At 37.0% G+C, this 26,251-nt stretch overlaps 3 protein-coding genes across 4 annotated transcripts in view; 1 reads left to right on the top strand and 2 right to left on the bottom strand.

The window, feature by feature from the left end:
* On the top strand, nt 1–23,611 carry Plod (procollagen lysyl hydroxylase). Of its 2 annotated transcripts, none has more exons than XM_069508551.1 (14): nt 1–233; nt 628–776; nt 4,195–4,429; nt 8,048–8,220; nt 9,368–9,535; nt 10,321–10,517; nt 11,479–11,732; nt 12,286–12,510; nt 16,885–17,026; nt 18,252–18,434; nt 19,632–19,736; nt 20,214–20,360; nt 21,480–21,594; nt 23,174–23,611. In XM_069508551.1, the coding sequence occupies exons 2-14, from the start codon at nt 707–709 to the stop codon at nt 23,341–23,343; spliced, it is 2,184 nt and encodes a 727-aa protein (XP_069364652.1). In that variant the 5' UTR covers nt 1–233; nt 628–706; the 3' UTR covers nt 23,344–23,611. The 2 variants fall into 2 exon arrangements, with proteins under 2 accessions (XP_069364652.1, XP_069364653.1); XM_069508552.1 differs by lacking the exon at nt 1–233 and adding an exon at nt 333–514.
* Nucleotides 12,728–15,675, bottom strand: LOC117995466 (immunoglobulin domain-containing protein oig-4-like). Its single transcript, XM_034983477.2, has 4 exons — nt 15,510–15,675; nt 15,242–15,313; nt 13,854–14,003; nt 12,728–13,284 (listed from the first exon to the last, which is right to left on the bottom strand). The coding sequence occupies exons 1-4, from the start codon at nt 15,603–15,605 to the stop codon at nt 13,126–13,128; spliced, it is 477 nt and encodes a 158-aa protein (XP_034839368.1). The 5' UTR covers nt 15,606–15,675; the 3' UTR covers nt 12,728–13,125.
* LOC117995914 (zinc finger protein 431-like) overlaps nt 16,911–26,251 on the bottom strand; it is a 170,080-nt gene continuing 160,739 nt past the window's right edge. The window contains exon 15 of the mRNA XM_069508556.1: nt 16,911–17,046. Within this exon, the coding sequence (XP_069364657.1) occupies nt 17,033–17,046 (14 nt within the window). The 3' untranslated portion in view covers nt 16,911–17,032. The remainder of the gene's footprint in view (nt 17,047–26,251) is intronic.

Below are 26,251 nucleotides of genomic sequence, written 5' to 3'. Positions count from 1 at the left end.
CCATTTCAATCTGGATTTGAAATTTTGGAGGGATTTTATATATTTTTAATAATAAATCAATAAGTTTTACTATTATGTGAATTTCCTGTTGGATTTGATCAAGTGAATGAATTATATAAAAGTCCCATAAAAAAACTTTTTTGACTTGCAGCAGCAGAGTGTATTGTTTTAAAAAAGTTTAAAATTACGTAAATTACAAGTTATTATTACAGATTGGATCGCTTTGGTGATCGGTAAGTTTATACTTAAATATTACATTCAAAATACAGCTTTTACTGCCATATATATCTATATATATATCAGTGTCAACAGCGCGCCATCGACACCCAGACACTCGACAGTGCTGAAGTTGAAGTGCTGCATAGATTAATTGAAGTGCTGTGAATGTGATCTTATTTAATAACCATGTGTACGGTACAGTGATCTCACTTCTCAGATTGAGTTCAGAGTTCGTCTGCCGGCACGTATTTTATTACGGTCTATTATTACTACGGTCGACGCGTCGGACGTGTGTGTGAGTTATCTCGTTCTCGTAGGCCGTATAGTCGAAAGCTTATCGCCTCGGTTCGGTCGGAAGCTGTAGCACATAGTGGTGATATAAAACATTTTATTACGCTACTGTTTCAGCGCATTCCTAGTTTTATGAGCTACGGCGTCTCGTTCATTGAATTCTGTGTGGAACCCGGCTGCCGAAATATCTAGAAACATGATTGCATTTTTGCAGTTATGCTGCCTTTTTCTTTTATTTGCGAGGAATGCTGAGGGAAATTCAGAAAGTAAGTTTGTTAGAATTTTGTGATGATTTAGCAGGAACATAGTTATATATCTCGACTCTAGTATCATAAGGTCGGATGTGTACTTCCGACCAAACTCACTTTTTTACATAAAGGTAATGAGCATTTCGGGCTCTTTCTGCCAAGCTGACACCAGTATTTCTATCTCTTTTCGTTGCAAAGATAAATACATGCATAATGTCGTATCTGAACACATTCTAAAAATTTGGAGAACCATAATTATATTTTTTGACTTGCGTATGTATGCACCAAAGCAATGGAGAAAAATGATAGATGTATTTTGAGTTCGACCATTATGCTACGAAATTAGTTTATTTGTAATACTAGCTGGTACTGCAGTTACGCACTTCTGCTTCTAAAATATGTAATAATTTTGTTAGGTAAAATCACAACAGATGTTATGCTTCGAATTTTTTGTATTAATATTTGGACTGTAAATCATTTAAGACTTTTTGCCTTGTAATATAAATAATTTTGCAATAAAATTCATGGAAGTAAGTTGAAATAAAGCTTTTTGTTTGTGACTACATTAAAGTTGATGTGATTAATAGGTAAGAGATCCATCCCATTTCACCAAAATTTTGGACTAAACTGCGGGAAAAAAGTAAAGAGCCCGAATAAAGCTGAAGACATTATGAAAAAGTAGACTAGAAAATCTTTTATGACCACGAAAATCACACCATGGTAATCTAAAACTATATTATAATAATACCCCACTAAGCAAAAAACCGTGCATTTATGGTGTTTTTTATGAATCATAGTTCAAATCATCAGTTCAAAAATTTATTGCCCTAGTTTTTAAGGTAGCCTTAAAAAATTAGAGTACCTAATCAATTTTTTTCTTCTTTATCCGTCTTATAATCGACCGAATTTGATATTAATCGAGAGCAGAAATTATAAGGCACCTACAATATGTGATGATAGTGATTCTAACGAAACATACCTAATTATAGGAAGCTTGAGATTATGTTAATTTAAATATAAATGTAGTATAAATTAATTTATTAATTAAACAACTAATAAAAGTGAAAGTAAGAAAATAAAAAGCTTAACTAAAACACGAAAGAAACAGTTTAAAAAAGTATCTGTTAGAAAGAACAGTCGAAACAGAAGCAATGGAATTTTCAAGAAAGCAGAAAGTATTTTTTTATTACCAAAGTGGCAATGCCAGATTTGACTAACAGTAAATCCTTATACCTGCGTAGTTTCTGCACCTTAAAAACGATTCATGATGCTACAAGCAGTGTTGCTAATTTAATGTGGTCTGAAAACATCAGCTGCAGCGGAAGGAATAAAACAGTATCTTGTCTTATTTCATTAATCTACTAGAGAAGAAACAAAGTATTCTTGAAATTGTTGAAGAATTGACTTTGTGGTCTGAAAATTGTGTCGGTCATAATCGGAGCATGATAATCGTTATGGCTTACTTATGATTATTATAAGGATTGCCACACTAAAAAGTGATAAATCACAAGCTTTATGCTAAAATGCAACATGTACCTACGTGGAGTAAGATGTAGTCCACGCACAAATAGAAAAAAAGGGAACAGCTGAAAACAATGCAGATTACTAAACTAAGAGATTGGTCACAGTTTACATGAACATGCGAAGGAAACAAAACTTTTGATAAGTTTGATTTGGCACTACAACATATTTTTAAAGACCACATCCCTTTACAAAGGTGATAGACCTGTTTGTTATATCAAAAAAAAAAATAAGAACGGCGGGGATTTTCAGATTTCGGAATATATTACCTGGCTACAACTAACGCAATAATGCTGGGTGTTAATTTTTTATTAAAACTACTTACTTTAAAGAAGACTTTTTTGTATTTCATTAGTATGTTATAGGTACATATAAACTTAAAAATTCTTCCCCGCTTTCGCCCAATATACGACATAATGAGAAACCATTATCCACTGTAAAATATAACCAACTTTTGCAGTAGGTACCTGCTGACCCCCATTTTTACTTTACGTACCTAATCATTATAAGGAAATTCAGGCTATGTTGGCATGTTTTAGATTTCTATATTGATGTAACCGTCATGTATGCAATTCCACAAAAAATGTTTGGCCCACTGTAGGTTTCTAATTACTTTGTAATTTTTTTTCCAATTTTTGGCCGTTGTTTTTAAGTAATGGGCTTCATTTGTGAATTTGTAAATGTTATTTTCATTCATTCAGAAGTCACAAGGTTTACACGGATGCAATGGTCATACTATCGGGCGAATGCAATTATTATGTTTCAGATCTAACTAATCAGTTTCAGAAAAATCAGATAGGTACATTGTTGCTATCTCACAAAACTCCTAAATGTTTTTTGTGAGATAACTACTGTGATCTTTTGTCCGAATATTACTTATGTATAATCAGTTAAGACGTATTATGATATATTAAGTAATAGATCCGACTTTTATTTCAAATTTGTAATAGTAAAAATTGCAGCCATAAAGTCGGTTTACAACTTATGCACACACTTTTTTAGCACAGTTACGAATATTACCAGCATAAAGTCGCATATCGTCCATTTTGAAGAAATTGTGAGTTTATATTTTATTTATTAATGATAAAGTATTTCCAGTAATGGTTAATGATAGGTACAGTTAAGTGTTAAATATTACAAAAACAACTGAAATTGTATCTCTAGTAGTTTAGAAATTATGACCCGATTTCCCTAGCATTTTTGTTTTGGCTCTCCTGAAAAGTAGCAAAAATCCACATCCGACCTTATGATACTAGAGTCGAGATATATTATTTTGTACTAATTATGTACTTAGTATAACATAATGTTCTTTCTTTAGAGTTTTTGAATTAGGCACCTTAACATGATTTTGATAGCTTTAATAATATATTATGTAAAGAATCCAAGCTAACTAGCTTTTACCTGCAACTTCATCTGCATGGAGTTAAGTTGTAAAGAGTACCTTAAGAAAGTGTTTTAATAGTGCTCTATGCTCTTTAGGGATGATATACCGAACCAGTGATAAATTCTTATGACAATCCAAAAGCACTTGCAAAGGTTTATTATAAATTAGTTTATTATAAATAGTCGCGTCTGGCCTACGATGCAAGCACGAGGTCGCGCAGGTATTGTTCCGCGCAGGTGTACTGTGTACGAATGCAGCACTCATACTAATATCATTTTATACAAAAAATATTTATGTAATGTTTTACTGTATCATAAGTAAATCAATCTGTAAATAAAAGTATGATCGGTTCACTTCTCTCGAGTGCCTCTGTCTTCCATCAACTCCTACTTCCACCCTTCACTAAAGCCTCATTTCAATTACTTTACTACTACTACTTTTGGACTAATGTTGTCATAGCAATCAATTGATAGTTAAGCTAATTTTAGTTGTGTGAAATCAAGAAAAATTATTATTAAATTTTATTTCTAGAACCAGCTGTGAAGGTGTTCACCGTAGCCACAGAAGACAATCATGGCTTGCAAAGATTCCTGCGTTCTGCTAAGATATATGGCATTGACGTTGAGGTCCTGGGCATGGGTCAAAAATGGGTCGGAGGCAACATGAACCACCCGGGGGGTGGTCAGAAAGTCAGAATTCTGAAACAGAAACTCTTCTCAATGCAGAAGCTACCCAACAGGGATTCAATTATCTTGTTCACAGATAGGTATGTTAATTGCTTTAATTATTATTATTACAATACAAGATATAGCTGCAGTCTCAAACAAATATAAATAAGACCAAGGGTTTGTTTCATAACCACCAAATAAAGTTTATCTGGCCATTGTGAAACAACCCCTCATAGTTAAAGTTCCTTTGTTTTTTTGAAAATAATAGCTGTAGAAATGAAATCACTCCAGAATTAATGCAATATATTATGCTTATTAATTCATTTTATTTCAATATTTTATAAAAGTAAACAATAATATTGTACTTATATAGTTTTAAATATTGACATTTGTATTATACATATAAAATTATATTAAGCACAGGTCGCAATATAAAAATTGACAAATTATTTCATTTATATTATTAGAATGTACTTATTTATCGTGTTTACATTTTATCATTAAGCTTCTACCTATTATCTCTTATTCAAAGAAGATCAGGGGTCAACACAGACTGCTGGGTGATCTAAAAAATATTCTTATCTCTTTCATTGCCTTTGTAGAGCTGCAAATAATAATAATAATAATATTTAGTTACACAAGTGTACATTTATGTATAATACTTCGTACATAACAATGATACTCAAATGATATACCTACTTACTAAAACCTTCCTGAAAGTAAGTAGGTATTTAAATTACAATACCTAGTGAAAAATATATCTAAGACGGGTCATTGGTTTTTGAGATAATCGCGAATATACATAGATACTCAGATTAATTATAGAATAATTAATCTAAGCATAGATACATACCTACATATGGGTCAAAAACATAACCTCTTTTTTTAAATCAGTTAAAAATTTGATGTCAACAGTATACTTACCTATTCTTCGCACAGGTGGAAATTTGTAGTATACATAGGACATTACATTATATAACCTATGTTATTTCTGGATAAGGCAGCTTTTTAATGGTGAAAAAATTATTAAAATTGGTTTGGTAACATTTTGGTATGTATAGTCTAACTCTAGAGGTTATCGATAACAAATATGAACAAATCGTTCCTCTTTGTAATGGTAGTATAAACTGTAGATTAATGTGTGTCTGTTTGTTACATAACATGAAATATAACATCCCAGCAAGTTGAGGTTAGGACCGATTTGTAGATGTCCAAAAAATGATGAGCCTCTTAGTATGATACCAATGGGAGATATGAAGATGGATGATATGGGAGATGTTACTTAAGATTGAGTTGAAACGAGACAGATTTACTGTCTCGTTTCAACTCAATCTTAAGTAACGATAAGCGACTCTGAGTACGGCGGTTAAAGAATTTGTTTGAAACCCTAAGGTGACGACAACCCTGCAAACAAATAAACTCGTTAAAAACATCTGCGAAATTGAAGGACATGAAAGTTTGTCAAGTAGCAGAGAGCATGAAAAAATCTATTATGGCACTATTTCGAGAGCCTCAATAGCTCAACGGGTAAAGGAGTGGACTGAAAATCGAAAGGTCGACGGTTCAAACCCTGCTCGTTGCACTATTTTCGTACCTACTCCTAGCACAAGCTTGACGCTTAGCTGGAGAGGAAAGGGGAATATTAGTCATTTAACATAAAATTATTCTTTAAAAAAAAATGAGTTATATCATTTAACAAGAACGCGTTGTAGGTATACAACTATACAATAACGCATGTCTTGTTAGGACGTTGTAGATATGTTTTTATGTAGATAACGAGTTCATACCACGATTAATTTGATGGTTTTATGACTCCCGTCGTGACAACGACCCGTGCATTTGGGTTGAAATATCGACAAAAACGACGACGTATCTTCATTAAAATATGTCCTTAAACCACAAAATAAGCTTAAAATCATTAGTTGTAGATATGTACATAAAATGTAGGTAGGTACATCTTTTAGACACTGTTGAACTTATTTACATAATATGTACTACAAAACCGCCCAAGTGACACAGACAGACTTGCGTACCGAGGGTTCCGTACTACCGTATTTTCTCAACATTTTGCGCGATAAATCAAAAACTATTATGCACAAAAATAATTAAAAATCTGTTTTAAAATGTACAGGTAAAGGTATTATACGCCACTTTCATATGATACCCCACTTGGTATAGTAAACTTTAAAAGTTGAAGATACTAATTATTTCATTAACACATTTTTTTCGTGATGTATCTAGTTACTTAACCATAAATTCACGGTTTTAGGATTTTTCCCTTGACACCTGCTATAAGACCTACCTAGACCTACCTGTCAAATTTCATGATTCTAGGTCAATGGGAAGTACCCTGTAAGTTTCTTGACAGACAGACAGTCAACGAAGTGATCCTATAAGGCCTCCCTTTTCCTTTTGAGGTACGGAACCCTAAAAAAGTATGGAAATATACAATGCAGTTCATGATTGTTACTATACAAGAGATACTTACAGATTGCTGGAGCAATGACTTTCAATTAAGGCCAATAAATCTCGGAACTACATTATATTATTTATTACTCGCTTATTCCCGCGACTTCGTCCGCGTGGACTACTCAAAGTTCAAACCCCTGTTTTACTCCTTTAAGGATTGAATTTTCGAAAATCCTTTCTTAGCGGATGTCTACGTCATAATAGTTATCTGCATGCCAAATTTCAGCCCGAATTCCGATCCGTTCAGTAATTTGAGCTGTGAGTTGATAGATCAGTCAGTCAGTCAGCTTTTCCTTTTATATATTTAGATTAACTGAATAAAGTTACCTACGTGTTGTTCAAATAGGATAGATTTTATGTATGTATTTAAAAATAGTGAAGGCGATAAGAAAGGTCAAATCATATCATTTACATACAAAAAGCTTTCAAAGCAATCATTTACTTATATAACACTAGATGATGCCCGCGACTTCGTCCGCGTGGATATAGGCTGTTGATATCCTCTGGAACTCTCTCTCTGTTGGAACTCTTTGATTTTCCGGGGTCAAAAGTAGCCTATGTCTTTCCCCGGGATGCAAGCTATCTCTGTACCAAATTTCATCAAAACCGGTCAAACAGATAGGCCGTGAAAAGATAGCAGACAGATAGACACATTTTCGCATTTATAATATTAGTATAGATTTTAGTGTAAATCTTTGAATTTGTTAAAAAATTAATATACTTGACAAGTATTTTGGTTTCATCATCATCATGCATAGGGTTGCCAGGCGTCCGGATAAAGCCGGACATAGGTAGGCTTATTGATTGCGTGTCCGGCCAAAATAAACGGCTTGTCTGGCTTTTGTTAGGCTTTTTACATTTCGCAAACGAGCGTGGCCGAGCGCAGGCGACCCGACTGTCGGTCGCTCCCGCAGGCGGCAGTGCCGCCCGACAGCAAGATTTATGACAATAATAAAAAAAGCTTGATTTTACATACAATTTTTTTGTCGTACCTATTAGTACTAAGGCACAAAATGCTCAATAATGTAGGGTGTCCGGCCTTTCTACCCAAATGTCCAGCCAAACTGGTTGGTCTGTCCGGCTATTAGGTTTGGTGACCTGGCAACCCTAATCATGCACATGGTGGATTGAGCTTTATGATTATGATTATTTATACCTAACTATGCCAAGTTGCGTTCAAATCCGTTCAGTGCTTTCATTGCCAGCTGATCGCATTATAATTTGTTTCATGCATGTAATGTTTGCAGCTATGACGTGATATTCCTCTCGAAGTTGGATGACATCGTGGAAAAGTTCAAGAGCATGTCCGTGCGTGTTTTGTTCGCCGCTGAGCCGTTCTGTTGGCCTGACGCAAGCCTGGCGAAGAAATACCCTGACACTACTGTGATCAACCCATACTTGAACTCCGGTGGAATTATAGGTATTACTAGCTTACGCTCGCGACTTCGTCCGCGTGGACTACACAAATTTAAACCCCTATTTATTACCCGTTAGGGGTTGGATTTTCAAAAATCCTTTCTTAGCAGATGCCTACGTCATAATTTCAACACAAGTTTGGTAAATTTTTAGCTGAAATAAAAAAAAAAAATTATATGTAGGTTTAGCACGATTAGAATTCTATACTTTATTTGTAACCACTTCATAACAAACTAACTTATTATAATTTAATTTAATGTAATTACTAACCTAACTAACTCCCGCACAAAATTAAATAGATATAATGTAAATGAGTGAACACTTAATAGGCATATGTACAAACTAGAAATAAGTAGCTAAGTAAAAATGTAAAAGCTCTTTGTGTTCCATAATAAAAAAATAAAAAAAAAACTATCTGCATGCCAAATTTCAGCCCGATCCGTCCAGTAGTTTAAACTGTGCGTTGATAGATCAGTCAGTCAGTCAGTCACCTTTTCCTTTTATATATTTAGATTACTATGTTTTTTATGGTTCCGTACCTCAAACAAAAGGAATCCCTATAGGATCACTTCCTATTCTGTCTGTCCGTATGTCGTGTCTGTCAAGAAACCTATAGCTTCCCGTTAACCTAGAATTATGAAATTAGGCAGGTAGTAAATCTCATAGCACACGAAATCAAATAAGTTATTCAAATTGGGAAGGTATCATTTTTGATTGTCAAATTGTAGAATTAGTAAGATAATAATGTATATGTATTGTAATTTAATAGTTTTAAAATTAAAGCTACGAGGGGCTCTAACCCTTGAACTGCCAATGTCTTAACCACCAGGGCCTCGGCTATCACCGCTCAGTGAATGAAATGAATAAAAAAAACATTCTATTCTATTCTATTCTATTCTATTCAATAGAGGTAATATTGATCTTATTAACAGGCATCGATATAAATGACAAGATATGCCCAAGCGAACAACATTTTTCACAGTTTTGGAACCAAATAAATCAGCGCCACCTCTTAGATACTAATGAACGACCCGTTTGAAATCCAGACGTCACTTAGGTTGCATTGGTGCTAAAGCACCACTGAGTCGGTGCCAGTTTGTTTGTTCAATGGCCCTGTCCATACGAAGTAATATATAAGTCAATGTTTATAGGTTACTTGCCTGAACTGCAGAAAGTATTGGAATTTAAAGAGATTCGCGACCGCGATGACGACCAGCTTTTCTACACCGAAGCCTATTTAAATGACAAGCTGAGGCGCAGCCATCGACTAGCGCTCGACCACAAGGCCCAGATATTCCAAAACCTCAACGGTGCCTTGTGTAAGTGAAATAATCAGTACCCTTATTATGAATGTGAAAGTGTGTTTGTTTGTTGGTTTATTGGTTTGTCCTTCAATCACGTCGAAACGGTACAACGGATTGACGTGATTTTTTGCATGGGTATAGTCAAAGACCTGGAGAGTGACATAGGCTACTTTTATCCCGGAAAATCTACGAGTTCTCACGGGATTTAAAAAACCCTAAATGCACGTGAACGTGAATCAGCTGGTAAGCAAATAATACCGTGTGACCACCTCGTTGTGGAGCTGTGTCAGAGTTAACTAGAGTGATGGACTAAGAGCCAGCACGTGCCACACCTTCGTTACTTTATAAAAGCTGAAAGTTTCACTGCATACTGTCCCCCCCACACAGGGGGAACGATCAGTGACTATGCAGTCTGGATCACAGTGGCTTTGGGAGATAACAGGTAATAAAGGCGTATAAATATATATAAATAGTGGCGTGCAGGTCATAGAGGCATAAATGCACTGCTTACCCCAGTTGTAATAGCTCAATGCAAATTTTACATTATGACCTGCTAGTAAACAGGTTCCTACCTAACTAATGCCTACCCTGGGTTCAAACCCTGCGCACGCCACTGTATAAATATATATATATGTATAAATATAAATAGGCGAAATAGAAAGCTACATTATTCCTGAGTGACATAGGCTATATTATATACACGCGACCGAAGCCACGGGGATCAGCTAGTTTATAATAAAGTAATAAAAAAATTGGAGTCAAATACCCAATTTCATTCTAATCTCAAATTCCCTCCACAGCGGATGTACAGCTAATAACAAATTCGACGGATGAACCCCCATACATCAAAAACTTGCTGACCAATGAACGCCCGCTCATTGTCCACGGCAACGGACCTGCCAAGATAACTTTGAACCAATTCTCCAATTACTTGGCCAATGCCTGGTCGGTTAAAGATGGATGCCTTCTGTGCAAGGAGAAAAGGATTGAACTGAAGGTCAGTATAAGTCCGTACGAAATGACTTCTTATGCGCCATTTTAACCAGACAAAATTCGTAACATAAACAATGAAAATAAATTCAACAAAATATTAAAAAACTTTTTATTAGAAAAGGGCTACTATGCCGTAAATGATTTCCTAAACGACGAACATAAAAATAAATAATAATATCGGTCTCCCTACCAAGGTCTAAGGACCAAATTGCGACACCCAAACTGGGTATCCATAATACTTTGTACATGCTTAATATGATGTAATGAGTTATGGAAATGCAATAAATAAAAATTGAAATTGAAATTGAAATTGAAATTAACTCTAGCTAAGCAAAGCACAGCGCAGCATAGCTCAACGTTGAATGTTACATTACGCACGGTCGACGGCGACTGTTAGATATTTTTAGGGTTCCGTACCTCAAAAGGAAAAACGGAACCCTTATAGGATCACTTTGTTGTCTGTCTGTCTGTCAAGAAACCTACAGGGTACTTCCCGTTGACCTAGATCCATGAAATTTGGCAGGTAGGTGGGTTTTATAGCTGGCTTTAGGGGAAAAATCTGAAAACCGTGAATTCAGGGTTAGATCACACAAAAAAAATTAAATTGTGGTCATGAACTAATAATTAGTATTTTCAATATTCGAAATAAGATAACTATATCAAGTGGGGTATCATATGAAAAGGCTTTACTTGTGCATTCCAAAACAGATTTTTATTTATTTTATGCATCATAGTTTTTGAATTATCGTGCAAAATGTCGAAAAAATACGACAATAGTACGGAACCCGTTTCTTTTTACAATAACAATCCAACGCGTTTACGTAAGAAACCCACATTTTGAAAAATCTCACGTGAGATTGGGGCATGGGGGTTGAATAAAATCTCGCGACATCTCACCAGGGGGGGAGGGAGGGACAGAAAATTCATAAAAACACCACGTAATTTATGGACGCCCCCTTTTCTAGGAAGACGCGCTGCCGACCGTGATGTTGGCGGTATTCATCGAACAAGCGACACCTTTCATGGAGGAATTCCTCCAACAAATTATTGAAATAGACTACCCAAAAAAGAAAATACACCTGTATCTACGCAACAACGTGGAATATCACGAGGCCGACGTCGACAAGTTCTTCCGGGCTATTTCCAAGGAGTATCTTAGTGCTAAGAGGATCAAACCAGCAGATTTCATGTCCGAAGGGGAAGCTAGGAATATTGCAAAGTAAGTTTCTGATACATATAGTCTGATTTTTAATGATTTTAAGCTCAGCTGGTTTAACGACATATATCTCTACACAGTATAAAATAAAGTCGCTTCCCGCATCTGTATGTGTGTATGAACGCGTAGATCTTTTAAACTACGCAACGGATTTTAATGCGGTTTTCATCAATAGATAGAGTGATTCAAGAGGAAGGTTTATAGCTATAGTTTAATTCTCAAAAAATTAGAGATCCCTAGAGAAATTGAAGTAATGTGAATTAGGTCGGAAAGAAATCCTCTCAGTTGAGAGTTTTCGAGGCAATGACACCACATTACATTACATTATTACATTACCTACGTTGCACCCATGCGAAGCCGGTGCGGGTCGCTAGTTAATGTATATAACGGGAACATACCACGATTAATTTTTGTTTTTATTTGTCGATATTTAAACCCAATTGCATGGGTCGCGATCACGACAGGTCTAGCCGTCGTGACCACGTCAGTTCAGTAGTTACAGACTTTGAATAAACTATTATTTGACTTTGAATATACCATTAGTCGTCTTCCCCAGGGACCGTTGCGCCAACAGCGAATGCGACTACGTATTCTCGATAGACAGTGTTTCGCGCGTGGAGCCCTTGACTCTGCGCTACTTACTCTCGACGGGCTATGACGTGGTCGCACCGATGTTGGTCCGAGAGGGCCAATCTTGGTCCAACTTCTGGGGTGCAACCAACACTGCCGGATTCTACGCTCGCTCTTCTGACTACATGGACATCGTTTCCCGGAACATTATGTGAGTAGAAAGAAAGAAAAGAAAAAACGTTTATTCTCTGAAAGGTGTACCACACATCACCAGTAGTTCCTACTTCCTACCTAAGGGTTTAAATTAATGTTAAACTTACTTCCAAAATTAATCCCTTCTTGATTTAGTGAAGAACTTTGATTAGGTGCTATAGACAGACACTTTCGCATTTTTGTATATTAGTACTTATGCATAAAATGAAACAGCATTCATTTGAATGTTAAATGTATTAGTTTTCATTTATTTATAACTTTATTACAATGTAGATACAGTTGTTTTATTTTTATTAAATAGAAATGGATTCGTACAGTACCACCAGCACTTTTGTAAGTTACGCCGATGTATACAGGAAGATTTTTTTGGGTTTTGCACATTTTTTGTTGTTGTATACAAACGAAATTTAACTAACACGTATTTTTTGTTTTTTTATGAGATAGCACGAGTTCCTGTTGTTCTTGTGTTTAAAATCGTAACGTCATGCAATAAGGTCTATATTTCATTGGTGTATATTCGGTCTTAGTTGGTATTAGCTAGAGGTTTTCTGCACAAACCATTTTTGCCGATGCGACTTATAAAAGTGCTAGTACTGTAAAAGATGTGATAGATTCAATCAAAGGCAATAGAGAAATCTGTTTTGAAAGACCTGCGATCAATGGAGTACATATTGTCTGCCGTGCATTCATAGACGCCGGCGTCCATCTGGGTAGCGGGGTCGATTTCAATCTTGGACTTTACGCGATCTTCGTCAATAAGCCATTCGTGAATCTGGAATAATAATAAAGAACATATCTCTAACATTTTCAATCTGTATGAAAAAACCGGCCAAGTGCGAGTTTGACTCGCGCACTGAGAGTTCCGTACTACAATCGTATTTTTTCGACATTTTGCACGATAAATTAAAAATATTATTAATATGCATAAAAATAAAAAAATAATCGGTTTTAGAAATACGAATTAAACCCCTTTCATCTCACTTGGTATAGGTGATATCCCACTTAGTATAGATAGTTATCTTACTTTGATAATAATAATTATTATTTAACAAAATATTTTTTTTTGAGATGTAAACACAAATCAACAATTTTCGGATTTTTTCCTTTACTGCTATAAGACCTACCTACCTGCCTTTCATGATTCTAGGTCAATGGGAAAGTACCCTGTAGGTTTCTTGACAGACAGAAAGACAGACAGCTAGTTAACTATGAAGTTAAAAAAGGCTTAATTTTATCAGTAATTTTTTGCATGAAAGCATCATAAAAGACAAATGTTGAATTTAATTGGATTTTAGACCCTGTATCGATAATACTGTATTGTTGGAGGCATACAGTACTTACGTGCAAGTAATGATGTGCAAATATTTCGGTGCCGTCTTTAAACCAAGTGATGTGCGGACGAGGTGTCCCTTTCGCAGTGCACAGGAAGGCAATTTTGTGACCCAACACGTATTCAAGGTCAAAGTGTGAAGCTAGTAGAATTTTTGCGCCCTAAAAATTTCAAACATTGTTTTAATAGTTCAGTAACTTTATCGGACTAATAATGCAACCCTACATAGTCGATGTTTTTTCTCGTTTCTAATACGCACTGCTAGAATGTGGAATGGCCCTTTCGGCTTCTATAATATTGGTAACTTCAAAGTAATAGTAAATAAGCACCTTTTAGGCAGGCACATTCGTCATCCGTGAGAATACCAGCGATTATCTACGAGATATGTCATAAGCTACCATACAAAACAAAAAACCGGCCAAGTGCGAGTCAGACTCGCGCAATGAGGGTTCCGTACCACAGTCGTATTTTTCGACATTTTGCACGATAATTCAAAAACTATGATGCATAAAAATAAATAAAAATCTGTTTTAGAATGTACAGGTGAAGACCTTTCATATGATACCCCACTTGATATAGTTATCTCACTTCGAAAGTTGAAAATACTAATTATTAGTTCATGACCACAATTTTTTTTTGTGTGATGTAACCACAAATTCATGGTTTTCAGATTTTTCCCCAAATGTCAGCTATAAGATCTACCTACCTGCCAAATTTCATGATTCTAGGTCAACGGGAAGTACCCTGTAGGTTTCTTGACAGACAGACAGACAGACAACAAAGTGATCATATAAGGGTTCCGTTTTTCCTTTTGAGGTACGGAACCCTAAAAAGGAACGTATTTTCATAGACTCGGATCGGATGAGTGCATAACCGTCGTTAGCCTACATCATCTCCTATTTGGTGCCATTACAGTCGAGCGCAAGCCTATATAGTTAAAAGAAATGGGAACTGCCGCTCGTTCATGCTTTCCTTCATCGAAAGCTAAATTATTACGAGGTGGGATATCCAGCCATACTCAGAGTCGCTAATCGTTACTGAAGATTGAGATAAAACGAGACAGATTCATGTGAGAGATATAGCTCTATCTCGTTTTAACTAAACTTAAGTAACGATTAAGCGACTCTGAATACGGAATATAGTGTTGGCAGGCTTCACTTTAGATGAATATGTATTATGTAACATATCTTCCTCTTTTATGTATATTGCACAATGAATTTCAAACATTCGCAAAAGCTTTAATGTACACAGTAATAATTTAGTCCAATGTTATCTACCCTTTTCCGTAGAGAGCATTGTGAAAGGGATAGCTAATAGCCCTAGCTAGGGATAGCATTTAGATCTGTCTTAGTTTAGAGATTGTGTTTTAGAGCACCAATCGACTATTAAAATGACTTACATCGTTGTTATTGTAGTACTGGTCAGATTCCGGGTCCCTGTACTTGCCGGTGATAGGAAGTCCAATTTGTACCTGGCCAGAAAAAAAGGATTGGTAATGACATTAAAAAATGTCCTCTTCCGAGAGCCTAACATGCGCCGCACGAGAAACTTTTGTCTACGCATTTTCTCGTGTTCTTTCATAGAGATAAGACAAGTAAATGCGTAGACAAAATTTTCTCGTGGGGCGCATGTTAGGCGTGCTGGTAACTTTGTTTTTGAGAGATGACCTTAGATTTGGTTCTCGATCTGGTACGAGCGCGCCTCGCTTCGGTCTCCCAAGCTAGGAGCAACAGTGTGGCAATCAGAGCACTTTTCAGCAACATTGTGTCGAGTAAATGTCAGTGTTGAGCAGGTGCAAACCTCGCGGGAGTTTTGTAACAACTGCGCCAGCCGTCGATTGCCTAATGACATAGGTAATCGGGACCCTTGTCTCCCCTTCTGTTATTCGCTGTCATTTCCTTTACGCTTTATACATTGCGCTCTGAATTGCTTGTGGGGTCATTGATACTTAGGATAACCCAAGGACTTGAGATTTTTACTCATTAGACGCTGCTCTTAAGTTATATCACGGAGGTCGAGACAGTCCAAAATCAAATTGTTTTATACCTGGAATCATCATCATCTGTGTCAACCGATAGACGTCCACTGCTGGACTCTCTTGATTGTTTTAGAACGGGTCGAATCTTAGATAATACTCGGTATACTGTTCCACGCTAATGGATATCAACACGCGAGGAAAGTCAAGAAGTTGAGTCAATTTATTCATTCAGAGAGGGGATTAACGATATAAATGACAAGATATGCCCAAGCGAACAAAAATTTTCACGGTTTTGGAACCAAATAAATCAGCGCCACCTCTTAGATACTAATGAACGACCCGTTTGAAATCCAGACGTCACTGAGGTTGCATTGGTGCTAAAGCACCACTGAGGCGGTGCCATTTTGTTTGTTCAATGGCCCTGTCCATACGAAGTAATATATGAGTCAATGGAGGGGGAGAGGCATTGTTGATTGATTCACTTGGTTATATAAAGAAAATTGATTCTTCTATAGATAGCTCAGATGTATCCAAGTAGTTTTCCACTGATGTCTAACAAATCCAACAATTGATAATCAAAATCCATACTAATATTATAAATGCGAAAGTGTGTCTGTTTGTCTGTCTGCCTGTCTGCTAGCTTTTCACGGCCCATCCGTTCAACCGATTTTAATGAAATTAGGTACAGAGATAGCTTGCATACCGGGGAAGGTACTATCATAGGCTACTTTTTATCACGGAAAATCAAAGAGTTCCCACGGGATTTTTAAAAACCTAAATCCACGCGGTTGAAGTCGCGGACATTATCTAGTCTAAATATATAAAAGAAAAAGGTGACTGACTAACTGACTGATCTATCAACGCACAGCTCAAACTACTGGACGGATCGGGCTGAAATTTGGCATGCTATTATGACTTAGACTTCCACTAAGACAGGGTTTTTGAAAATTCAATCCCTAAGGGGATGAAATAGGGGTTTAAAATTTGTGTAGTCCAAGCGGACGAAGTCACGAGCATAAGCTAGTTTTGAATAAATGATTTGACTTTGATGGTATGTTATGCAGCGGAATCTGGAATGTACCATTCATCACCAACTGTTACCTGATGAAAATGTCGCTGTTCCGCAAGGAGTCGGCCAAGGCGGTGTCTTACATAAAGGACGATCTGGATGCAGACATGGCTTTCTGCGCTCATCTCCGTGACCAGGTAATGTCATCTTTTTGTTTCTGTAAGTAATGATTCTTTTTTCAACTAACTAGTAGGTTCTCATTTTTATTAAACAACCTAAAAATTGTATTAATTCGTAAAATTTAACTCCTCACGCGCCATTTTAACTTTATGTGTCAAATTTCGTGTCAAAAGTGCCATTTTAGTTCTTTTGTTAAAGGTGAACCCGTACTTTTGACATGACAGTTGACCCTTAGAGTTAAAATGGCGCGTGAGGGGTCATTTTGTACGGACTATACTTATAAAAATGCGTTCGTATTGCATTCAGAATTCAAAACATTAATAGCCGTTTTCACTAAACTTAGGAGTCGCCTAAATCGGATACCTAAGTATTTAGGAGATGCCTAGAGAAAAAAAAGTTTCATCAACCCTTAGGCGACGACGAACGACGTTAGGTGCCACCTAAAGTTACGACACCGATTCGCCGGTGCTTAACGCTAGGCAACTCCTAAATTGACACCTTACTTGTCAATGTAAGAGCCTCAACAGCTCAACGGGTAAAGGAGTGGACTGAAAACCGAAAGGTCGACGGTTCAAACCCCGCCCGTTGCACTATTGTCGTACCTACTCCTAGCACAAGCTTTACGCTTAGTTGGAGAGGAAAGGGGAATATTAGTCATTTAACATGGCTAATATTCTTTAAAAAAAAACTGTGTGTTTTATTCTTGAAACTACTGCCTGCGACTCGTCTGATTTCATCCGTCCACCTAGTGGGGGGTCTTCCAACGCTGCGCCTTCCGGGGCGAGGTCGCCATTCCGGCACCTCGAGACCCCGACGTCTATCGGTTTTCCGAACTATGTACCCTGCCCATTGCCACTTCAGCAACAACCCGTTGAGCTATATCGGATTCAGGAATAGAATAGAATAGAATATGTTTTTATTCAAGTAGACTTTTTACAAGCGCTTTCGAATAGTCGGGTAGTTTTAATTTACCACTGGTTCGGAATGCCGTTCCTACCGAGAAGAACCAGCAAGAAACTCGGCGGTTGCTCTTTTTAATTTTAATTTTACAATTTACAATGTTATTATACCATACTATACAAGCCATTGCAGCCCCGTGCATTGCTGGAGCGAGTCAAATCCAAACTTTTTTCAAGGCGCGCAAGAACGTGGTGTTTTGAAGTCCGTACAAGAGACCTATGTCCAGCTGTAGACGTCTATCGGTTGTTGATGAAGATATTCTAATTGTAATTGACTGTCTAGGGTATAATGATGCACGTGAGCAATGAGCAGTATCTGGGCCGGCTCGTCAACCCGGAGAGCTTCGACGTCAGCCGCACCAACCCCGACGTCTACCAAGTCATCGACAACCGGGTCGACTGGGAGCGGCGCTACTTGCACCCCCAGTACTACGACATTTTCGCTGAAGGTCACAACCATTCCATGGTAACTTTCTGTTTAACTTTCTTGTGTAGTCCCATAATCTCTAAAATTGACTTTATTGACTTTAAGTTGCTGAGTGCTGACCAAAATTATATAAGGAACACAAAAAAATATTAATTATACAGATAAAAAACAAGTAATAACAATTAAGTAGACCTAGGTCTAGGTCTAGGACTAGGACTAGGCCTACTGAGGACAATGAATGGGCAACCCCTGCACTAGTAAACACTGTATTACAGAGGGTTGCCTTAGGGAATAAACTTAGGGAGTGCGATAGGGGTACTGATTCTGATCACAACATTAGAGTATTCGCCCTACCGTATGAAAAAGACAGACACAGTTCGACACTTTTAAATTTAACTTAGACGTGTCAAACCACATGACTTTGGCTACCAGTCGCGAGCCTATTGTTTAGTTTGTTCACAAACGTAGCTTCCTTGAGTATAGCAGCAACGTATATGTAAAAAAAATTATGTCTGGATGCACGCATTAATAGACGTGAGGGTACAAACAATTCTAGCTTCATAATTATACATAGTGGGGCTGATTCTGTTGTTTTTCGCTAAACTTAATTTAGAGTATCTACATCCTTTTTAACCGACTTCAAAAAAAGGAGGAGGTTCTCAATTCGTTGGAATCTTTTTTTTTATATATATATGTTCCCTGATTACTCGAAGACGCCTGGACCGATTTTGAAAATTCTTTTTTGTTTGAAAGAGTATACTTCAAAGTTGGTCCATTTAAATTTGGTGAAGATCTGATGAACATCTTCGAAGATAGATAATGGAACTCCTCAACGGATAAGAGTAAATTGCTCGCGATCAGTGTAATAGCTTAGTAAACAGTAGATTTTTAACCAGGCATAGCATATTTTAATACCATGGGGCCACTAAAAATTGCGAAATAATTTTTTTTTACAAAAAATAAATAAAAACCGACTTCGATACACAAACACTAAAAATTGAAATATAATTTAATTTATTACCGAATATATTATAAATACAAGAGTTAACATAGTTCCATAATAATATTTTTTGGGGTCGGTGTTGTGCTCAAAATCAGTACCACTGTTCTGTTTAAAATTGCATCTTCCCATCTTCTGAAAGCCAACTCAAGTAAACTAATTGCAATCACCACTTAGTTCATTCGTTTTGTAGTTTCCATGTCAGTAGCTCTAAGTACAATAAATGGATGTTTCAGCCATGCCCTGATGTATATTGGTTCCCCATGACGACTCTCCGTTTCTGCAAGGAATGGATTGAAATTATGGAAGCATTCGGGCAATGGAGCGATGGATCTAACCAGGTAACTAATTATTCTTTAATTAAGCTACTTTTTCCGCGTGGATATGGTAGCCTGTTATGACAAGTTCAGATGGTAATCGGCTTATGCGGGGGGGGGGGGGGGGGGGCAGCTGCAGTGTGTTGATGCCTCAATAGCTCAACGGGTAAAGGAGTGGACTGAAAACCGAAAGGTCGACGGTCATTTAAAAAAAAGAAGTAAACTACAGTCTAACACAATAAAATATAAAACATGAATGATTACTATTTGATTATTATTTACTAATGGAATATATTATGAATATTGTTGTAATGTACAAACTTAATTACGTATTAGAAATAAAGGCTTTTTTATTTTTATTTATTTTATTTTAGATAAGGCTAGCTTGAAGTTTTATTGTAATATTTTCAATTTTTTAAAAAATGACGTCATTTCAATGTTAATGAGATATGGTTCCAGCGCAATAGCAATTTGCGGGACTTATAGTGGCCGTTGTTTTAGGACAAACGTCTGGAGAGCGGCTACGAAGCTGTGCCGACCAGGGACATTCATATGAGCCAAGTGGGACTGGAGAAACATTGGCTGTATATCCTCAAGACGTATGTGCGCCCTCTACAGGAGCTGGTGTTTATCGGCTATTATCACAACGTAAGTTTTACATGTTCTTCTTTTAGAGAGAGAGCCAGCGCGTGCCAGACATGCGTATTGTCCCCAACACTGGGACACGGTAATGTTATCTATACAGTAATGTAACTCTGCCGTATCTTTCAAATAAATACCTACAACAGCGCGGTACGTAAACATGCGATAGGGCTGCCCGCCTCCGGCATTTTAATTACATTTGCTTACTTTGTGTTTAAATATGTACTTGTCATATTAAATATGTACTTTAACTTATTTTTAGTGAAAAAATCGCGCAGTTATTAAAAAACAAAACACCGTCCGTTCGTCACTGCGGCACAGTCGCGACTGGCTGCACCGCGAGCGCACCGCGAGATCGAGGCGCGTAGGTATAGCTTGCGTTTCGCCCGTTTGTTTGAAGTTGGAATACTGCATACAACATTACCGTGACTGGGAAGAACGTTTGTTAGGATCATGGTGGCTTTGTGATATAACAAGTAATAAAGGTGTAAAAATCTTACGTCAAAGTATAAAGTCAATTTTTTTTATATTTCCTTCCGGAATAGTATTACAAACCACGTCATGCATTGCCAGACACTTAGTGTCGTGGCAACCCCCTGCCAGACATCCATAAACTTTTAAACTTTACTATTCCGAGGAAAATATAGGAAAATTAGACTTTGCACTTTGACGTAAGATTTTTCACACTTTCCTCCCAGTGTTGGGGACAGTACGCAGAGAAACTTTTAGCATTTATAAAATAAAGGAAGTCTGCCCGCCATTCTTCCAGGTGTTTGGCGAGCCTCAAAAAAAAAACTACAAATTAAACTTCTTCCAATTTTTATTTAGGTATGTATTGGATATACAGGGGTTAAATAAAATATATCAGAAAGCTCTCAGCACGTAATCTAACTACTTCTGGAAAGGCCTATGTCCATCTCTCTTTACAGACCCGGGCACGCACCGCTAACTTTTCGGGAGTTATGTGCGTTTTTAAATCAAAGCTCAAGCTTAATCAAGCTTTTTTATCATTTACAAAGTCATAGACTATGGCCTAATCCCTTCTCACTCTGAGACGAGACCCGTGCACAGTAGTGGGCCGGTAATGGGTCGATCATGATGATGATGAGATTAAACTGGTTCTAGCCCCCGGTGTCGCTCATGAACTTCGTCGTCCGGTACCGACCTGACGAGCAGCCGTCTCTGCGACCGCATCACGACTCCTCCACCTACACCATCAACCTCGCGCTCAACACTCCAAGTAAGCTTTTCTAAATGAACACAAATTACTGATTTATTAATTACTAGCTTTATTTATTAATTAACAGGACAGCCACGTATTTAAAGAATTGTAGTGCCATGTGTGTAAAAGTCTATAATGCAATTCCTAAATCTGTAACTGCACTACCAGTAAACAAATGCAAAAATGCATTAAAAAAGTGGCTGTCGCAAAATGTATTTTATTCTGTTGGTGAGTTTCTAGAATTTAAGCACAAGAATTAGAATGAATTTGATTAAGTTATTAATATTATTGACTGACATTTATATCTTTGACACAATATGATATTCTTATCTGATGTACTGCCTACTTTGTCAAAACATTTGTACGTCAGGGCTTCCTGACTGGATATGTTGGCAACTCTCTATTGTAAACACCTTGTCTTCCCATATTCACACAAATAAATTATTTCATTTCATTTCATTTAGCTGATGCCCGCGATTTCGTACGCGTGGATTTAGGTTTTTAAAAATCCTGTGGGAACTCCTAAATTTTCCGGGATAAAAATGTCTATGTCCTTCCTCGGATTGCAAGCTACAGCTGCCTCTGTACCAAATTTCGTCAAAATCGGTTGAAAGGTTGGGCCGTGAAAAGCTAGCAAAAAGACAGACAGACATACACACTTTCGCATTTATAATATTAGTATAGGGATTTTACTAAGAAGTGTTTGACTGATGCTTTTACTGCTTGTAAGGCGCGGTGAAAAAGGCAAATAGGCGCGGCTGGTGATGCCAGCTTATAAGTAGGGATGCCAGCCTACAATATTCTTTATATTTTACTAGCTGATCCCCGCGGCTTCGCCCGCGTAGTTTTAGGTTTTTAAAGATCCCGTATAGCCTATGTCACTCAGGAATAATGTAGCTTTCTACTGGTGAAAGAATTTTTAAAATCGGTTCAGTAGTTCTAAAGATTACCCCTACAAACAAAATTAACGGCATTACCTCTTTATCTATAATAGTATAGATATGGATATAGATGAACAAAGCAACATTCTGCATTTAACTCACCTAGCTGATCCCATATCAGTCCGCGACAGATCCGAGATGGAAATCGGGGTATAAGGCGGGGGGCGCCCCGCACACCTGCACGTCACTCGCCATATACATATACTTTCCCACATATTAATTTTCATAGCATGTAAAATGACTGACTTTAATACAAATTTCAATACCTACCTTAATTGAACCCTTTTAAGGATGCAATTTCCAAAAATCCTTTTTAGCGGGCGCCTGCCACCTAAGTCATGAAAATCATACTGACAAAATTTTAACTTTCTAATCCGTTTAGATTTGGGCTGTACCTTGGCAATCAGTCAGTCAGGACAAATCTTTTGGGTATCTTCTACGGATGAGATCTATAGAGCGCACTCTGCCTTAGCTTAGATTTAAGACAGAGTTACAACGAGACAGACCGATATCTCTCACATAAATCTGTCTCGTTTTAACTGAATCTTAAGTCTGAGCAAAGTCAAAGTGCGCTCTATAGATCAGCCTTAGTTAAGGAGATATGGGACACTGATGACGACGCTCACTAACGTCCGTGTTACTGTTTGTCGTTGCAGACGTCGACTATGAAGGCGGTGGGTGTCACTTCATCCGCTACAACTGCTCGGTAAGGGACACCAAACCCGGATGGCTACTCATGCACCCCGGGCGCTTGACGCATTTCCACGAAGGTCTTCGGGTCTCCAACGGCACAAGATACATTATGATCTCGTTCGTCGATCCGTAAGCGACTCGAGTAAAGCCTGCACCGCGAAATTAAACCGCACCATTCGCATTTTAATGGGCACGCTTAAATATCATAGATCAATGTCTTTTTTATAGTCTGATTTTTAACTCCTCGTGGGATTCTGACTTTTTAAGTGTTGCCAGAGTACAAAATAGTTTTACAAAAAAAAAGAGCAAGGGCATAAAATTGTACAGATGTTATATTCAATTTACAAATGAAAATAATAAAGGCTATGAATTCTGAGGATTAAATTTGTAAAGACTTGATATTTAATCTGCTTTAATTTCAAGTGACACGTCTGTAAGAATATCAATGCCGAAACAAGTTAATGTTGGACAAATGAAAATCAACAGGCCAGACCCATACTATTGTGATAAACTTTTTTTTACCTAAAAATGAAATATTTATAATTTCGACACTTGCATACTTATGTTGATTAGATCCCTCAATCGATTGTCGTTACCACGTTAAGGCGTCATCAACGTTTATAGCAAACTACCTAATATCATCGATGATATCTGTCTACTAGACTTAAGTGGCCCAAGGACGATGCTGAACAGGCTTACGATTATTTCATACTAGATGATGCCCGCGACTTCGTCCGCGTGGATTTAGCTTTTTAAAAATCCTGTGGGAACCCTTCATTTTCCGGGATAAAAAGTAGCCTATGTCCTTCCCCGGAATGTAAGCTATCTCTGTACCAAATTTCGTCAAAATCGGTCGAACGGTTGAGCCGTGAAAAGCTAGCAGACAGACAGACAGACACACTTTCGCATTTATAATAGATTTCGGATAAAATCGAACTTCAGTTGCTAACCTTGTTTTTTATATAAAAATTAGCTGCCCCGGCGAACTTAATCGATTCTTTTTCAGGACTTTTTTATTTTTTTCTCTCCGTAAGAACCATCGCGTATTGCATGGAATATTATAAAAAAAGAATTAGCGAAATCGGTTCAGCCGTTCTCGAGATTTGCGATGAGCAACACATTTATTGATTCATTTTTATATTATAGAAAGAAGAAGATAATCTACCCAATCATTCATATAGAATAGTAGCATATCCTTGAGCATATCGCTGTACCCAGTGCATAAATGACAACTGTCAGAATTCCATGAAATTTAAAATCATACCTATTAACCTATAATATAGTCCGTAAAAAATAACTCCTCACGCGCCACTTTAACTGTATGGGTCAACTCTCATGTCAAAAGTACGGTTTACTTTAAAATGAGGACTAAAATCGTACCTTTGACATGAAATTTGACACAAAACGTTAAAATGGCGCGTGAGGAGTTAAACCTTACGCGTTATACACAGTTTTTCTCAAGTGCGTGTTCTATTCTATAGGAAAAAAGTGCGGAAATGTTTTTCGCCGTGCAGACCTGCACAACTTTAGAAATGTAATATTAGAAAGTAATATGAATGAATTGAATATAGAATCATATAAATTTAGTAATCGTCTGTGACAAAATATTCGTGAAAATGGCGTGATGTAGAATTATGACTTGCATACGTAATTATGAATACTTACTTGGGGTTTAAGTATTTAATGAGGAAGTTTCAGAGACAGCTTCAATAAAATTTTCATAGATGTCTCTTGAATATTCCGCATAGGTCGCCACGAAAGGGGAAAAATAATACCTATATCTTTATGATCTATGCTTTAATGTTTAGGTCGTGTCAATCAATGACATAGATAAAGAGTAAGAGCTAGAGTGCACTGCAATTTTCCTTACGTTACTTCGCCACAAAATCTGTGAACTATAATAGAAATAATTAATTAATTTCGCATCCGATTTAAATTTAATAATTTAAAGCATATATGATATAGATATAGGTATTATTTTTCATCTTTAGTGGTGGTAATATATTCAGCGCCATCTATGAAATTTTTCTCGAACGTTGCCTGGAAACCTTCTCATTACCGAGCTAAAGTGAACACTCGGAATATTTCATACTTTAACCCACAATAGGCTACGTAATTCATATTTCACACAAAACGATTATAATTTATAATCGAGTGCGGACTTGCATTTATTTTATACAAGTTTTAGATAATATGTTGAAGTATTTTTCGTAAATGTTATCCATTTTTTATGTTTATATCTAGATTAATTTTATAATAATTAAACTAAAATTGCTATTAAGTACATTAAGTTTTACATTGTTAGTATTTGCTATCTCCTTTTATATGTACACTAATCGATTGTTTGATTCTTCAATATTTGATTAAGATTCAAAACTCTCCTTATTCAATTTAACCAAAGACATTTTACTAACACAATTTGATGTGCATACCTGTATTGAAATAATTAGATGAATAATACATACAGACGTAGTTTTATTTTCTTGTTCCATTGAGTATCCAGAACAACAGGATTTTTCTAGTGAACTAGAGTCAGGAAACTCGGTTAAATATAAGCTAGCCTAGGGACACACAGTACAGTGCGACAACGCTATCTTGACGCGTGGCAAAAATTGGAACTAACGTTGCCGTCAAGTGTCCCCTTTGTTCTTGTTTGAATATGTTCTACAACCAATGTGCCAAAAAAGCCTTGTCACACTATTGGTATACGTATAGTGGTATAAGTCCCGAAAGTTGCTATAGCGCTGGAACCATGTCTCATTAACATCGAATTGACGCCATTTTGACGTCAGCCGAATAAAATATACCATCAGCTCGAAACTTCTAGTGCTGACGGCACTAAATTGGCGGCTACGCGCATTAGCAATTTGCGTGACATATAGAGTTAAAGCGCCCATTACATTATCCAATTTGCAGAGCGCTAGATGAGTTAGCGTGCTAAATTTGTATAGTGTTAAGGCAGTTATACAGCTAGTGACCCAATCTAGTGCGATCGCATGGACTCTGCCGCGCTAGATCATTTCGTATACTAGCTAGCGCAC

This window comes from Maniola hyperantus, chromosome Z (genome assembly GCF_902806685.2).
Source record: "Maniola hyperantus chromosome Z, iAphHyp1.2, whole genome shotgun sequence".
Lineage (NCBI taxonomy): Eukaryota > Metazoa > Arthropoda > Insecta > Lepidoptera > Nymphalidae > Maniola > Maniola hyperantus.
The sequence above is the reverse complement of the archived record's forward strand: the minus strand, read 5'-3'. Positions and strand labels throughout refer to the sequence as shown.

What these genes read in the sequence shown, in the direction of transcription:
- Plod (XM_069508551.1), top strand. Translation starts at nt 707, where the DNA reads ATGATTGCATTTTTGCAGTTATGCTGCCTTTTTCTTTTATTTGCGAGG. An exon ending in AGAAAAGGATTGAACTGAAG is followed by an intron (nt 10,518 to 11,478) that starts GTCAGTATAAGT and finishes CCCCTTTTCTAG; the next exon opens with GAAGACGCGCTGCCGACCGT. An exon ending in CCTCGCGCTCAACACTCCAA is followed by an intron (nt 21,595 to 23,173) that starts GTAAGCTTTTCT and finishes TTGTCGTTGCAG; the next exon opens with ACGTCGACTATGAAGGCGGT.
- LOC117995466 (XM_034983477.2), bottom strand. Translation starts at nt 15,605, where the DNA reads ATGTTGCTGAAAAGTGCTCTGATTGCCACACTGTTGCTCCTAGCTTGG. An exon ending in GATCGAGAACCAAATCTAAG is followed by an intron (nt 15,314 to 15,509) that starts GTCATCTCTCAA and finishes TTTTCTGGCCAG; the next exon opens with GTACAAATTGGACTTCCTAT. An exon ending in TTGCACATCATTACTTGCAC is followed by an intron (nt 13,285 to 13,853) that starts GTAAGTACTGTA and finishes TTATTATTCCAG; the next exon opens with ATTCACGAATGGCTTATTGA.